This window comes from Zalophus californianus, chromosome 7 (assembly GCF_009762305.2).
Source record: "Zalophus californianus isolate mZalCal1 chromosome 7, mZalCal1.pri.v2, whole genome shotgun sequence".
Taxonomy (NCBI): domain Eukaryota; kingdom Metazoa; phylum Chordata; class Mammalia; order Carnivora; family Otariidae; genus Zalophus; species Zalophus californianus.
Window position 1 is genome coordinate 142,685,633 of NC_045601.1, and position 15,940 is coordinate 142,701,572.

At 42.2% G+C, this 15,940-nt stretch overlaps 1 protein-coding gene and 1 pseudogene across 2 annotated transcripts in view; both read right to left on the reverse strand.

The window, feature by feature from the left end:
• The window catches only part of KIAA0319 (KIAA0319 ortholog), a 96,383-nt gene that overhangs the window by 58,688 nt on the left and 21,755 nt on the right, over positions 1–15,940 (reverse strand). For both annotated transcript variants that reach the window (XM_027603664.2, XM_027603663.2), the window contains exon 2: positions 3,062–3,218. In XM_027603664.2, the coding sequence (XP_027459465.1) occupies positions 3,062–3,116 (55 nt within the window). In that variant the 5' untranslated portion in view covers positions 3,117–3,218. The remainder of the gene's footprint in view (positions 1–3,061; positions 3,219–15,940) is intronic.
• On the reverse strand, positions 15,619–15,709 carry LOC113928146 (annotated as a pseudogene).

A 15,940-nucleotide genomic window follows, 5' to 3' on the forward strand; every position in this document is an offset into this window, starting at 1 on the left:
CTTTAATCAGATTCTAAATAGCTACAAATATTCCCAGTCGGCAAACAGAGCCGGTCTGAGGGTGGCGCTACCCAGTGTTCTGCAGACACAGGGTGCAGGCCCACAAAACAAAATGACAGCAACTGAGACTTTCAGAATCTTCGGGAGCAGTCTGTCATTCCCTGAAATCCAGAGGCAAAGTCACTTTTATTCTTTATTTGTTGGTAGAGAGCTCTTTCCTAGTGAGGGCTCATCACTGATAATTTTTTTAAATTACTGTTGTTTCCCTCATAGTGACAATCAGAGAGCACTTCTGGACTGGAGGGAAGAGAAATGGAGTCATTTTTACTTTTACCTGTATACACGTGATCATCATTATACAATTTTAAGAATTGTTCAGTGCCAAACACTGACTCTATGGGAAAGTCTAATTGGTCCAATTTAATAGGAATTAGATGTAACAGATATGCATCTTTCCAAATGAATAATCTAGCAACAAACTAATTCAACTGGAAGGATGTTTTCTCAAATGCAAATCTACTTAATAGTTTTGGCCTTTTCTTTTTTTAAAGGCAAAGATAGTCTTTTATTTTTTTTAAGATTATTTATTTATTTATTTATTTGAGAGAGAGCACATGAGATGGGGGAGGGTCAGAGGGAGAAGCAGACTCCCTGTAGAGCAAGGAGCCCGATGCAGGACTCGATCCTGGAACTCCAGGATCATGACCTAAACCGAAGGCAGTTGCTTAACCAACTGAGCCAAGAGGCACCCCTACCTTTTATTTTCTAACAAAAAGCTTAATATCAGATATAAAGGGGGGGGAACCCTCCAGCTGAACATAAAAATTAGCATCTCTAATTAAAACCAAGTGATGAGGGTGTACAACAGACAGGTAATCTCGGATTCCCACCTCTACTCTCAAAAATATTGCCTTTATTTGTAAAGATACCACTACAGCCCTGAGTGGCCTTTAAATGAAGACCCAAGCTAGAAACTTCTTTCAAACACACATGGTAGGATACACTTTATTTCCCTGGAAGAACTGTTAGGTCATCTTCTTTTGGACAGTGTGATCCACAGAAAACTACCATGTCTCATTTCTGGCATTGGCCACCAGGCAGCTCAAAAGCCAACTTGTAAAACTGTGTCAGAAACCACTGTACAGAAGGCAGGCTGTGATCCTAAAGCAAGCAAACTGTTTCAGTGGCGAAGGAGAACCTTCCATGGCAGAAGCCTTGGAAAAGCTTAGTTTTCAATCAGGTGGAGACTGCCATACACTTCTGGGGGTATATAATCCCTTTGTTCTGCAAAAATAAATCACCTGAATGATCTGTATGGACAGACATATCTTACACAGAAGTCTTAGTGCTCAATAAAGAAGTCTGAGAGGGTTTCCAACAACTAAACCATGCTTCTGTTGGGCCAAGTGGCCATAATTACTTCAGACTCTATCAGACTCACTCAACAAAAGCTCTTGAAGAGACCAGAGAAGACTCACTCATGTTCGTACCCTCTACATTGTCCCAGCCCAATCTAGGAACGTAGTCACTCCATGATTGTTGACAAATCAATGAAATCATTGGCTAGCATTTTGTCAAAGGTAGAGAGGATAGAGAGGGAAGACAGAGAAATTGCAAATAATGTTCCTAATAAAGTAATTAAGGAATTTTAAATTAATGGAAAAATCACAAGAAAAAGACAAAAAGGAATGAAAAAGTGGGGGTTTGAGAGAGGAAAAAAAAAAAAAGAGTGCTCAAACATTAGTAATTTATGGGGGAAGGACCGGGCTTTTCCAGTGGGAGCGTTTTCTGAAGGGGCCCCTATATACACCAACAGTGCTTATAATAATTTAGCTGCTTCAGACCCCTGAGCCACACCTGCTCTGGTTCAGTAGGTCTGAATGCAGATAAAACTGCATTTTAACAAGGGTCACTCTCAGTGTCAAAAAGAAACAGGCCCAAAATGGAATCACTTATGTTAAGCTCCACAGAGATGACCTAATTGTAACTGCAGAGTCAGTCTCTCCCAGGAATGCAACTGAGACTCCTCAGGCTGGAAAGTCCTGACCCTACTCCTGAGGTCTTCTGCCTGCCTTGCCCTAAGGGAAGGTGACCTTGCCTCCTCCTGCCTATAAAATCCTTCCATTTTGTACAGCTCCTTAGAACTCCCTTCTGCCTTCTAGATGGAATGCTGCCCAATTCACGAATGAATAAAGCTAATTAGATCTTTAAATTTACTCAGTTCAATTTCTGTTTTTTTTTGTTTTAACACAGGTAAGCCTCATGATGGCTTCACCACACTTTGATAACCCATGCACATAAAATCAGTTTCCCTGGCCATATCTCCACCCTCAGTTGTCGGTAAATTCCAAGGGGCTCTAGCTGACCTAGCCAGGACACGGATCACCAGAGCTGCTGCTCACCAGTGATTTCGTATCATGGGTATGTCCACAGTAAGCAAGCAGAGCAGAATATATGAAAACAAAGATTAATGATAAAAGAGAGTGTGGGCATTTGCTTTCCAAAAAGATCTATTATGCAATTACTTTTTGAAAATATACAAAGTTTTCCTAGTAAATAGAAAACGTGACTCTATCTTTTCAAAAATCGTCATGACAATAAAAAACTATTTAAATTCCTGTTTCTAGAAAACCACTTGTGCATGAGGTCTGCCTTCGTGCCTTTTATATGTAAAATAATTCTGTTGGAAAGCAAACACACAGCACCTTCATTTCAGGTTATCTGAGTTGTTTTGTTCTTGTTTGTTTGTTTATCAGTTTCAGAGGTAGAGGTCAGTGATTCATTGGGTGCATATTACACCCAGTGCTCATTACATCACATGCCCTCCTTAATGGCCACCACCCAGTTACCCCATCTTCCCCTACTCCCCCTCCAGCAACCCTCAGTTTGTTTCCTGCAATTAAGAGTCTCTTATGGTTTGTCTCCCTCTCTGGTTTCGTCTTGTTTCATTTTTCCCTCCCTTCCCCTATGATCCTCTGCCTTGTTTCTGATCTGAGTCGTTTAAGCCAAAGACAGGAGGCTCGTGAGCGATGCTAGGGTCTCCAGGGTGATGGTTTCCTACCTGCAACAGCCGTCAGCAGCAGCAATGAGGAGGGCACACTGGTGGGGGGCGCCATCCCGTCTCACACAGTAGATGCCGTCCAGCTTCCGGGGAGACCTGGGGGCCTCCAGTGCAGGCTTCCTTTGATGCTTCTTAGATCCAGATTTGGACTTGGGAACTTCAAAGGAAAACCAGAAAGCAGACAGGAAGGAAGAAAAAGAGTAGGTAAATGAGGAAACACACAAAATTATTTGTAAGATTTATTCATGTCACGGGGAAGCCTGTCCCATTAACACCACAGGGCCCTATTCCAGGCAAGCCACCCACCCCAAGTTTGTGCAAACAGAAAGTACAGTTCCTGAGATGAGACAGAGGCTTTCATGTTTCTGTAGGGCCAAGGGCAGGCAGACCCAAAACAGGCCACTTTGGCATGAACACTATTTTGAGTTAAAAGCAATCCAAACTCAGCAGATTCAGGAAAAGCTCTTTATCGCCTCTCAATTGCCTACTTGTACCAGGAAGAAAGCTATTTTTTAAAAAGATTTATTGGTTTATTTATTTGAGAGAGAAAGACAGCATACACACATACACAAACACACTCGTGTGTGAGCAGGGAAAGGGCCAGAGGTACAGGGAGAGAACCTCAAGCAGACTCCCCGCTGAGCACAGAGCCTGATGGGCTTAATCCCACAACCCTAAGATCATGACCTGAGACGAAATCAAGAGTCTGAGGCTCAACCAACTGAGCCACCCAGGCACCCCAGCAAGAGAAATATTAACAAAGATTCCTCTCTACCTAAGAAACTTCTCTACATAATAGAGCACCTGTGGTTTCCAAACACCTCCTTCCACCTTCCTGCTAGTGGTCTTTCTCCCCTCAGTGTTCTCAGACCCTACCCCTCTTTAGCTCATCGTATAAGCCTCATTGTGCCTGACTGTCTTGGGAATTGCCATGCCTGTGTGGATTCCCCATACGTACACTATTAAATTTGATTTCCTCCTGTTAATCTGTTTCCTGTCAATTTGACTCTTAGTCCAGCTAGAAGGACCTTAAAGGGCAGAGGAAATTCTTCATCCCCAACACTTGCTCCCCTTCCAAACCCAAACCTATGAAATAAGATGAAATAATTATACTACTATATTTTGTCAATTCTATAAGTTACATATTTTCATACTTGACCCCTGGAATCAGGATGTCTTAAGTTGGTCAAGCACTGGGCAGGAAATACATACCGTTGCTTGTATGTACATATTGATTATGCAGAACTGGTAATCTTGGCTTGGAAGAAAGACAGTATGAAGCACTCTTTTAAGAAATATTGCATCCCTAATGCTCATGATGATACACAGGCAATGCTATGTGGGAAAAACTCAGATAGCACTAACCACCTTGACAAATGATTCAGCAGAAGTAGATCAAGATTGTAGGGAAATTTAAGAGCACCTTAATTTATATTCACTTATAGTTCCTTTTCACCAATGACAAGGATGATTTATGATAGAAATCTGTCCAAATAAATCTATCTAAATATGCAGAAATTTTCTGACAAGAAAATGATGTGCTACAGATAACTGACAGGATTTTTTTCTTCCTTAGTGGTATCTAAAATAATGATGCCTCTTATAATCACTACCATTGTAGAGTAGACAAAATGTAGTAACACTGGCACTTTATTTTTGTCTGGTAATTTCTTCAATGTGATCTTCATAACAACCCAGGCAATATTATTATCTCTGTTTTAAAAATGATGAGGGGCACCTGGGTAGCTCAGTCGGTTGAGCATCCAACTCTTGATTTTGGCTCAGGTCATGATCTCAGGTTGAGATAGAGCGCCACAACAGGCTCCACACTGGGCATGGAGTCTGCTTGAGATTTTCTCTCTCCCTCTCCCTCTGCCTTTCCCCCCACCTCCCTCTCTTAAAAAAAAAAAAAAAAAGGATGAAATTGAAGCACAAAAAAGTTCACTGAGGGGTGCGTGGGTGGCTCAGTTGGTTAAGCATCTGCCTTCAGCTCAGGTTATGATCCCAGGGTCCTGGGATGGAGTCCCCTGTCAGGCTCCCTGCTTTGCCCCTCCCCCTGCTTGCATTCTGTCAAATAAATAAGTAAAATCTCAAAAAAAAAAAAAAATGTTCACTGATTTGCCCAAGGCTGAAAAACCAGTACTAGTGTTACTGGTCATCACTAACTCAGGAAACAAATGGGAGAGCTCTGGTGCACTGCCTCAACTGTTCCCTCCCAAGGAATCTCAAGGATGCTAGACAAAGAGAAAGCAAAGTTCCTGGCTGGGTTTTCCACCACTGCTGCTGAACAAACTCAGGTAAACTTATTGTAAGAGAAGCCAGTAACTCCAGAGAGAAGGGTTTAGAAAAGAGAATGGAAGAGATTTATTTTGGGAGCCTGCAGCAGGTGCAGGTGGTAGGCTCAAGCCCTAACACCTGACCCCTCTGCCGGCAAGACAGACGCCTTCTCATAGGGAGAGAGCTTCAGGGGGTACGTGCAAGAGAGCAGGCAGACAGCATGTGATCATAGACGGGGGTCGGCAGATGTTCAGCACACGATCATGGGTGGGGAAGGGGACAGGTGGGGTACGGACTTCTAGGCATTCCATCACTCTTAGGGCTTTTCTGGCCTGGTGGTTGGAATGTTCCAGTCACTGCAAAATATCTTCGCCAATGCCTCAGAAATAAGAACAATGGGTTTCAGGTAGAGCATCAGTTAAGGGGTCTTGTCTATTTCTGGTTTTAACTGTTCTAGGGTTGAGCAAGAGGGCTAGCTGACACTAGGAGGTCTGGACTCCAAGAACTTGCTATTTCAAGTGTGTCACAAAGGCTTCCAGGAGGAAGCACACCGGGATAAGGGCTTCCTAACGAGTGTGTCAGAACCTTGCTGTGGGGCGGCAGGTTGCTGTGTTCTTGTGAAAGAGACTGTGGTTCCAGTTCAAACCATTCTCTCCCCACCCACACCTTTGTTCCCTCCCCTTTCACACATACACTCAGCCTTTTAGGAGAATACAAGACTCCTTGCCTTCCCTCTTCCCACTGCCCTTTCTAGAAGCAACACAGGACATTTAGAATTTCGGAAGGTGGGGGGAGGGATAACAAAGAATGGGGCGTGGCCCGACACAGGGCTCTGGCCCTCGTTCAGGAATGATGTGCTGGTCTGGGGACAGGGGAGGTTCAAAGGACAGAACGAGTCTGACGTCCTTTAGTCAAGGGGAAGCAATCCACGGACTGGGGCATACAGTGCCTCACAATCACTGCAGCAGTCTTCCCAAGGGATGTGGGCAAGAGCAAGCTCTACAGAGCATGAAGGGGAGCAGAATTTGTCACCCCAAAGCATGCCACTTTGGTGTGAAGATTACTTTGAGCTAAAGGTAATCAATACCCAGCAGATTCAGGAAAAATTCTATACCTCCCCCTCAACTGCCTACATTTACTTTGGAAAGGCAGCCACTTCCAGGAAGAGAGTTATTACTAGAGATAGTTTTTTACCTAAGAAACTTATCTGTATAACAGGGCAACCTTTGATTTTCAAACATCCCCTTCTTTCCTATAAATGGCCTTTCTCCCCTTTGTATCCCTAAACCGCTACTCTTTTCCTTAGCTCAGGATGTTATATAAGCCTTAACTACCTGGTTTGCTTTTGGGGTTTCATAGTCTCATATTTTTATGGGGCTCCCACACATATGAAATTAGTTTTTCTCCTGTTGATCTGCCTTATGTCAATTTGATTATTAGACCAGCCAAAGAATCTAGAAGGGTAGAAGGAAAATTTTTCTATTCCTACAGGCATTAGAAGAGGCAACAAGAGAACAGGGCACGACTGGCTAGGAAACGGGGAGGGATTCCTTATAAGGCTAGCAGGAACTGAAGAGGTAAGGGAAGCTCGCTAAAGCTGTTTGAGGACTGTGATTGGTGTATGTTGGTTTCCTTGACAGATGTTTCCACAAGTGCAGGCTGACTTAGGTTTAGATTTGTGATGGCCTGGGCCACTGGGGCAGCCTCCATTTGTGGGTCCTCATAACAGATTTACTTTATCAGAGGCACCTGGAAAGGATGAGAAGTCTACAGACAAAACACAGCATTCTATGGAAGGAGGGTTTTCGAACTGCTAGACCTTGCTTTTGAGTCTTCATCAGGAAACGACTCAAATCACGAGGATGCCTCCTGTTCAGCTTTGCTGACAGCTCTGCCATCGACCCCTGGAATAAGGCTGCTGCCCACCTTGCAACTATCACTGGTCCAGGCCCAGGGGAGGCCGAAGGGGGCCTCCAAAGGCCTGGTGTTACTGAGTTGACCATAGACTATGAGACCAGAAAGGAGTGCAGATGACCTAAGGAAAAGTCAGGAGATGGCTATAACCCTTCTCCGCGTCACAATAACAGAGGCCATCAGAACACTAACCTCCATAACGTAAAGTAGGGAATGTCAGCATTCAGTAAGAGTCCTGCAAGCTTCCTATCTAAGACCCCAGGAGAAGAAAACCTGGGAGTGCAAACAATTTGCCATCAATAACTTCCTTTGTCTCCAGCAAGGAAAGTGTGGTTTCAGAGGCAAGTGGATAGAAGGGAAGACCAGCCATCTCCCATCTGCAGTAACTGACCAGTCTCTACCGGAAAGGCAAGAGAAGAGCGGCTGGGGCTCCAGTAACAGCATTCAGTCAGCTGCCCAGGATGCTGCCCCAGAACAGCAATGCTGCTGTCAGCCAGGGAGAGTTGGTCAAGAATCCCATGGGTAAGGACCAGTCCTCTACCATACCATTGGGTACCTTCGGCCAAATTAAGAAAAGGCACCGCTCTGGGCAGAGACCACTCCAAAGGTTCACAGTTTGGCAAACAGACGGTGTGCCAAATTTCCAACCCCTCAGTGCTTTGGCAGATACCCTTGTGCAATGCACTTTCACAATGACATTGTGCCTGGACAGGAATTCATTGTCATTTGCTCAGTGGAAACAGTTCTCAGTAACAAGGGCATTTCTTAGTCTCAATATCATAGTTAAGGTTCTCTTTATTTAGTACATTAATACGAGCAAACAATGGACCTCCATTTCCTCAGCATTAACTGGCATACGGACCAGATGTTACCAAAAGTCTTTTCATCTAAAGGAAAAAAAAAAAAAAGTCTTTTCAGCTCTAACACTTTATATAAGTTTTACGTTTTTAAATACATAGGTAGTACTTTGTGGGTTAAATTATGTTTTGGCATATCTTCCTATTTGATCCCCATAACAACTCTCTCTGAAATAGTTCTTATTATTCCCATTTTACATGAAAGGAAACCGAGTTTCAGAATCAGATCTCAAGCCTTCCCTGCAGCAGCCCTCATCTGCCTCTAGGGGTCTGGAAAGTAAGCACATTCTGCTCCGAGTTCCTTAACAAGACCTTCCTGACTTGTTCAGTCTCTGAATTGCCAATTCTCTTAAAAAGGGTCATGGTCTCTCCTGCTGCTTGCCTTTTGCCCACCTTCCCGTTGTTTTACGTCTTCAGTAAAGGGAAAGAAAAATATTAAAGAATTCACATAGAAAACCTGTCTACCTTCCAAAAAAAATTTCCATCAAAGGTAAGGTTGCATCTGAGTGATAAAATAGGACTTTTCAAATAAGGCTTTACAAGTTCAAAACATTATAAATAGTACAAACCCATATATCCTTACATAAACTCTGCATGGATCAACTTTATACACATAAAGATCTGAAAGAAATGCCCCTCCCAAGTTGAAAGTTGGTGAGAATAATTTTCCTCTTCCTTTTCATGATTTTTTTCCTCTTCCTTTTTTACCTGTATTTTCTTTCTTTTTCCTAAACTGGAACACATCTTACCTTTGCATTCATAAGATACAATTATAATTTTCATTTTTAAAGAAGGCTTAGGTATTTCGACATGGTCATTCTAACATGGCAACTATTTAAAAAGTTACCAAGTGTTGTATGGAATGGATATTTCTTTCTTCTTCTTTTTTTTCTTTTAAGATTTTATTTTTATGTAATGTCTACCCCAACATGGAGCTTGAACTTACAACCCCAAGACCAAGAATCACGTGCTCTACTGACTGAGACAGCCAGGCGCTCCTAGAATGGATATTTCTGACCCTTGATACTTCTGGCCTGTACTTAAACCTCCCTCCTTCTCTGAGTGTCTTGTTGTCCATGACCACTAGAACATGCTGGAAGCCTTGACCCAAATGCATTCTTTCTCTTTGGATGACAGTGATGATTCAGATGAAGTAAGTAAGGCTCAGGAATAGGATCAGAGAATGAATGAGTAGGAATGGGGTGAGCCCAGGTGCGAGCAAAGTACAAAAGTATTTCATCAAGCAATAATGGAGCACTTCTTGTGCCAGGACCGCAACAAGAAAGGGATGATGAGCATCAAGGATGCAGAAAGAGAGAGACTCAAGGATAAGGTGGGGAAGACCATGGCCAAGGCTGCTCCTTGTCTATGCAGTGAACACTCTTCCCTTACTCCTTAGGAACAAGACTCAGATCGTTATTTGGAGCACCAGGGCACCCAGCTAGAGGACTACATTTCCAACCCCGCCCCCTCTGCCTGCCACTGAGTGAGGCCATGTCATTCCGTTCTGTTGGCTCAGATAAGAAAGGAACTGTCGGACAGGGCTTCCAGGGCAACCTCTCTTTGCCTTCCTCCTGCCTCGAGAGGGCATGAGGGCCAGCACTCCAGCGGACGGCCCTCTGCAACCATGGAGAAACCTCGAGAATGTAGGCCGGTTCTAGAAAGCAGGGGCATGGAGCGGCCGGAGCAGCCCTGGGCCACCAACCTTTGAGTTTTCTGAGGAAGAAATAAACTTTTATCTCCTGTACGCCACTGCCTATCTTGAACTATAAGGACCTAGATAACATTTTAGTTAATAAGTAACATTACTCAGGCTTTTTGTTGTTGTTCCGTTTATGGGCTATAAAATGCTTAGGTTCAGGTAAGCTCACAGCAGAGACACAGTAACAGCTGCTTTATGGAATGTCAAATGACAAAAATAACACAATTTAGCAACAAGTTTGAGGTCCTTTATTCAAGAAGAAAAACAGTCCATGGATTGGAGGACTACAGTTCCTCACAAGCAACAGAGCATTCTTCCTGAGAGGTTCTGGGCAAGAGCCAGTCTTACTGAGCATTAGAAGCAGCAATGCCTAAAAGGGCACGAGAGGCTGGGAGGCTGGCTGGGAACTCCGGCATCTCCTTCCAAGGCTAGCAGGTCCTATTTTCTAGGTAAGGTAAGTTAGCCAAAGTGGAGTTGGAGGACTGCCATTTGTATGTGTTAGGGTTCTCTGACAGGTGTTTCCCGTAACTTAGGTTTAGCTTTGTAATGTGGGCTGGTCCAGGGGGCAACCTCCATTTTCTGGGTCCCAATACATGAATTAACTTTAACAGAAGATTTCAAATATGGACACCTCAGTGGCTCAGTCCGTGAAGCGTCTGCCTTCGGCTCAGGTCATGATCCCAGAGTCCTGGGATCGAGCCCCGCATCGGACTCCCTGCTCAGTGGGGAGTCTGCTTCTCCCTCTCCCTCTGCCCCTCACCCCTGCTTGTGTTCTCTCTGTCTCTCTCAGATAAATAAATAAAATCTTTAAAAAAGAAAAGAACATAAATGATATAACAGAAAAGTGTAGCAACAACAGCAAACAAAAATAAAAAAACCAGAAGGCCTAGGAATGAATTCACCAAGATATTTGCCTATTTTAAGACTTAAAAATGGGAAGTTGTGGGAAACACAAGAAATAAATGGAGAAAAACATGAATCGATGTTCTTGGATAGATAGGCTCATCAGAATGTCAATTTTTCCTCAATTAACCTATACATTTCTATGTTTCCAATAAGAATGATGCTGGCAGAAATTTTAAGTGGGGGAATGGGAAACTAGACAAAACTGATTACAAAGTTCACATGGGAGAATAAACAAGAAGGAGAGGCAAGAATTTTTTGAAACAGAAGAGAAATAAGGGGAAAACTAGTCCTACCAGACAGTGAAACATACTATAAAGTGACAATCATTAAAACAGACTGGTATAGGTGCAAAAATAGGTAACTGAATAGAATACTCAATAAATGGGTCCAAATATTTACAAGACTAAAGGACATGATTAAAAATGGCATCTCAAATCAATGGGGAAAGATTGATTATTAAAGTAAATGATATGGGAAAAATGGCTAGCTATGTGAAAAAAATAATAAGTTGTATGCCTACCTCACACCTTACACTAAGATAAATTCCTAACATAAAAAACAAAACCATAAAAGCACTTTAACAAACCATGGGATTGGTTTTTGACAAAGGTATCAGGATAGTTCAGTGTGGAAAGAACAGTCTTTCCAACAAATGGTACTGCAACAACCAGGTATCAACCTGCAAAATAATGAAATTTGACGTCTACCTCACACCATATACAAAAATCAACTCAAAATGGATCAAAAACCGAAGTGTTAAGAGTTAAAACTATAAACCTACTAGAAGGAAACAGAGGTGTAAATCTTTATTATCTTGGATTAAGCAATGGTTTCTTAAATATGACACCAAAACAAAAACAACAAAAGAAAAAAATAGATAAAATGACATCAAAATTTAAAATCATCTGTGACTGAAAAGACACCATAAAGAAAGTGAAAAGACAATCCACAGAATGGGGTAAAATTTCTGTAAATCACATATCTAATAAGGAACCTGTATCTAGAATATATAAATAACTCTTACAGTTCAATAATAAAAAAACAAATAATTTTCCCAATAGGCAAGGATCTGAACAGATGGTTGTCCAGAGAAAATGTATAAATGGCCAATAAGCACATGAAACCATGCTTAACATCATTAGCTATCAGGGAAATGAAAATCAAAAGGACAAAGAGATACTACTTCACACCCACTAGCACAACTAATATCAAAAAAAGCAGACAATAAAAATGTCAAGGATATGGGGAGAGAGAAACTCTCATACATTCCTGGTGGAAATGTAAAGTGACATGGCTGCTCTAGAAAACAGCCTGTCAGCTCCTCAAACAGTTAAACACACTTACCATATGATCTAGCATTTCTACTCCTGTGTATGTATCCCAAGAGAAATGAAAACACATGTCCGCATAAAATTTGTGCATGAGTGTGCACAGAATTATTCACAATAGCCAAAAGGTAGAAACCACCCCAATGTCCACCAATTGAAAAACTGATAACATGATGTGATATATCCATAGGTGGAATTATTATTCATCAATAAAAAGAAATGAAGTATGGAAAAAAATTAAAATATTATGCTAAGTGAAAGAAGCCAGTCAGAAACAACCACAAATTAGATCATTCTGTTTATACAGAATACGCAGAACCGACATCCGTATGAACAAAAAGTAAATTAGCGGTTGCCTGGGTTGGGAGGCTAGCAAAATGACGAGCGAATTCTAACAAGCACAGGATTTCCTTTTAGGTAACGAAAAAGTCTAGAACAGATTGTGGTGATGGTTGCACACCTCTGTGAATACACAAAAAGTTACTGAACTGTACAGTTTCAATTGGTGAACTGTATGCTATATGAACTATAGATCAATAAAGCTGTTTTTTTTTAAAGAAAAGAAACTACAGGAGACTATACATAATTACATAACTATATAATCTGTGAGTGAGGAAGTCTTAGGAATGGTATGAACTCAGAAGTCACAACAACAAAAAAATATATGGGGATGCCTGGGTGGCTCAGTCGGTTAAGCAGCTGCCTTTGGCCCAGGTCATGATCCCAGGGTCCTGGGATCGAGTCCCACATTGGGCTCCTTTCTCAGCAGGGAACCTGCTTCTTCCTCTCTCTCTCTCTGCTTGTGCTCTTTCTGTCAAATAAATAAAATCTTTAAAAAAGTATGAATAAGTTGATCCATTAATAAAAGGTAGGGATATAAATAAAAATTTTCATAGAAACATCACCATATATAAAGTCAGTGTCAACAACAAAGTGGGAAAAATATTTACAACTCACATTACAGACAAAGAATAATTTCCCTAATAAACAAGAATGCCCTCAAATCAATAATCATCTAAAAGAAAAACTCCATCAACAGACAGAATGCAGAAAAGAAAATATAAATGCTTTTTAAATAACTCAAAAGAGGCTCGAAGTTAGGAATAAAAAGGGCTATCATTTTGTCACCTACAAGATGGTCATATATGAAAAGACCTTCCCACTTTCTTCTATCGGTGAGAGTCTGGCCACCCAGGCGTTCTCAGTCCTTGCTGACGGGAGTGCAATTGGCATCGTGTCCCCGGAGGGCAGGGTGGCACTTCGTCCTTCCAGCAAGCAATCCCGCTCTTGGGAATTTATGGCATGAATATGCCTGGGCACTTGGGAAATCATATGCACAGCAGGTTACCCCTGGGTATAATATTGGTATTAAGCAACAGGATGGAAGCAACCAAACTTCTGTAAGCGGGGAAGCAGTTAAAGAAATTACAGTCTGCTCCTATCATGAAATCCCCTGCATTTGTGAAAAAAGAGAAAACTCTTAGCGTGCTGGCACCTAGCAAGATCTATTGTTACGCGAAGAAAGAAAATACAGAATAGTGATTATGGTCTTTACTATTTGTGCAAAAAAGGAATGGGGTGGGAGGAAATATAAATATGAATTTGCTTGAAAATGAATTAGCCTCTAGAGGAATATACAAGAAACCATGAATATTTATTATGACTAGGGAGAGGGCGGGGACAGAGCCTTTTTTTTTTTTAAGCAAATAGCCTTTTGTACCCTTTGATTCCTGTGAATGTCTTTAATATCTTATAAATAAATAAATTTAATATTCTTGCTATTATGCCTGGTCACTGGAGGCCTAGATCCACAGGCATCGAGAGCCTCAGTAAATCACAACAGCAGCAGAGAACCCGCATGAGGTTACGCTCAGGAAATGTGTGCGACACACAGAAGGAACAGGAAGGGACAGGGCAGCCAGACTTAAATACGCATACAGGATTCCCAATCAAATGTGAACTTTGGATAAATCACATTTTCTTATCATGCAATATTCAGGACATATCTATACTGTATTTTATCAGGCAACTCTAGCTCATCAGAAACACAATTAGTATATGTTCCTCCCAAGAAGAAGGTCTACACACACAACACTATCAAGAAAAAGAGCTGACACTGACTCTTCACGCACGGAAGTAACAGCCTGACCCAGTCATTGGGCTGAATCCCCACTGATGTATGCAATCATTTAGTGTAAGCATGAACAGCTTAGGAACAAAAGAAAGAACACAAGGAGTTCCCATCTTTCAAGGGAAAGGGAGAAAGAACCAAAGTCAGGGAAAGACTGAGCAAGCCAGTCTGAGGAAAATGAAAAGGGGATGTTTTCACATTTTAATTTTCAACTTTTTAAATTCAGCAATCCCAATTGCAAAGAGATACAATTACCATGGTTCTCGGCAATATTTTTTCAAAGCCAGCTGACAGCTTGCATCTCAGCTGGAGCTGAGTGTATAGAAAAACTAAAATCCTGTATGTGACAGCCAGAACCCAACACTTCTGATATTCACTTCCTAACAGTCTCGGTTTCTGGGTAAGGTTTGCCCACAGTTATCCATCTCACTGCAATGGAGCTTTGATCCTGGAGGAAGTCACTTCATCAGCTGTCACCCATGAGCTCAGGTGAAGGAAGAACCACCCCAGCGGCCAGTGGCCGGCTTCCCAGGACGGGGATGGACTGGGCTGGATTGCTTACACGTCACACAGGCTGGTTCAGATGATGACAGGAGCTGGTGTTAAAAACGTCTGGACAGAAGTCTCAGGACGGGACAGCGAATTGGTCACACCACCTCTGCGTTTACCCTCCTCCTCCCAGCCTTCTTTCTGACGTCCGTACGTCCGTCAGTCTCCCCGCACTCTCCCCTATGCTGCCAACATCCAGCTCAAAAGCCTGTTCTTCTAAGATGCCTTCCTCAGCTTCCCAAACACAGCCTCCAAGCCGAAGTCATTGCTCCCTCCTCAGGAGATGTCCCAAGGCTACATTATCACCCCAAGTAACACGCTGTATTAAAAATACAATTAACACTATAGAAAGGACTACTTATTTCATCATGTCCCCAACATAGTACACGCATTAGTTTAGTGCTCTAACCCCCCCTCCATTACATTTATCATCCCCATTCCTTAGATGGTGAAACTGAGGCTCAGAAATACTAAGATGTCCAAGAACTGGAACGCAATCCAGGTGTGGCTGATGCCAGAGAATATGTTCTTCCCACTACTGTGTGCTGCCTATGGCTCTCTGCACTGAAAAAAAAGGCAAAGTGAGTTTTCTTCTACGTTAGAAAAGCAATAAATATCTACAACAGAAAACCTAAGCAACTAGGTGTAGCAGAACAAGCTTGCGTTACATGCCAGTCCCTCTCTGTCCCTACTCCTCTCTGCCAAGTGACCTCACAGTGCCATCCCTGGGCATCTCAGAGCCCAGTTTCCACGCATCACATTGTAAACTACAAGGTAGGGACTTAGACTGGTTGCCGTGCTAACCCCAGGAACTGGAAGAGAGGTTAGTACGTGCTAGGAGCTCAGATGTAGTGAATGGATGTATGCATGAATGAATGGTCAATCGCTCCTGGAATAAGTGAGTTTGCATGTCATCCTCCTGCAGGGGCCATGCTCATCTTCTCTGTATCGTTCTAATCTAATTCTAATACCGGCAGCACAGTATATGTGCTGCCAAAGCAAGCACTCTCCTTGAATGAGAGTTAACTGACTTTAAAATTCAAATTATTATGAATTTTTAACATGAATTTAATTATTTTATGTTAGATGCCTTTTTTACTTTGGTTTTTATTTGCATACATGCAAAATGATATATGTATATTGCAGCACTCTTAATAATAACAAAAGCTTGGAAACAACCCAAATGTCAATGTCAATTGACAGGAGACTAGTTAA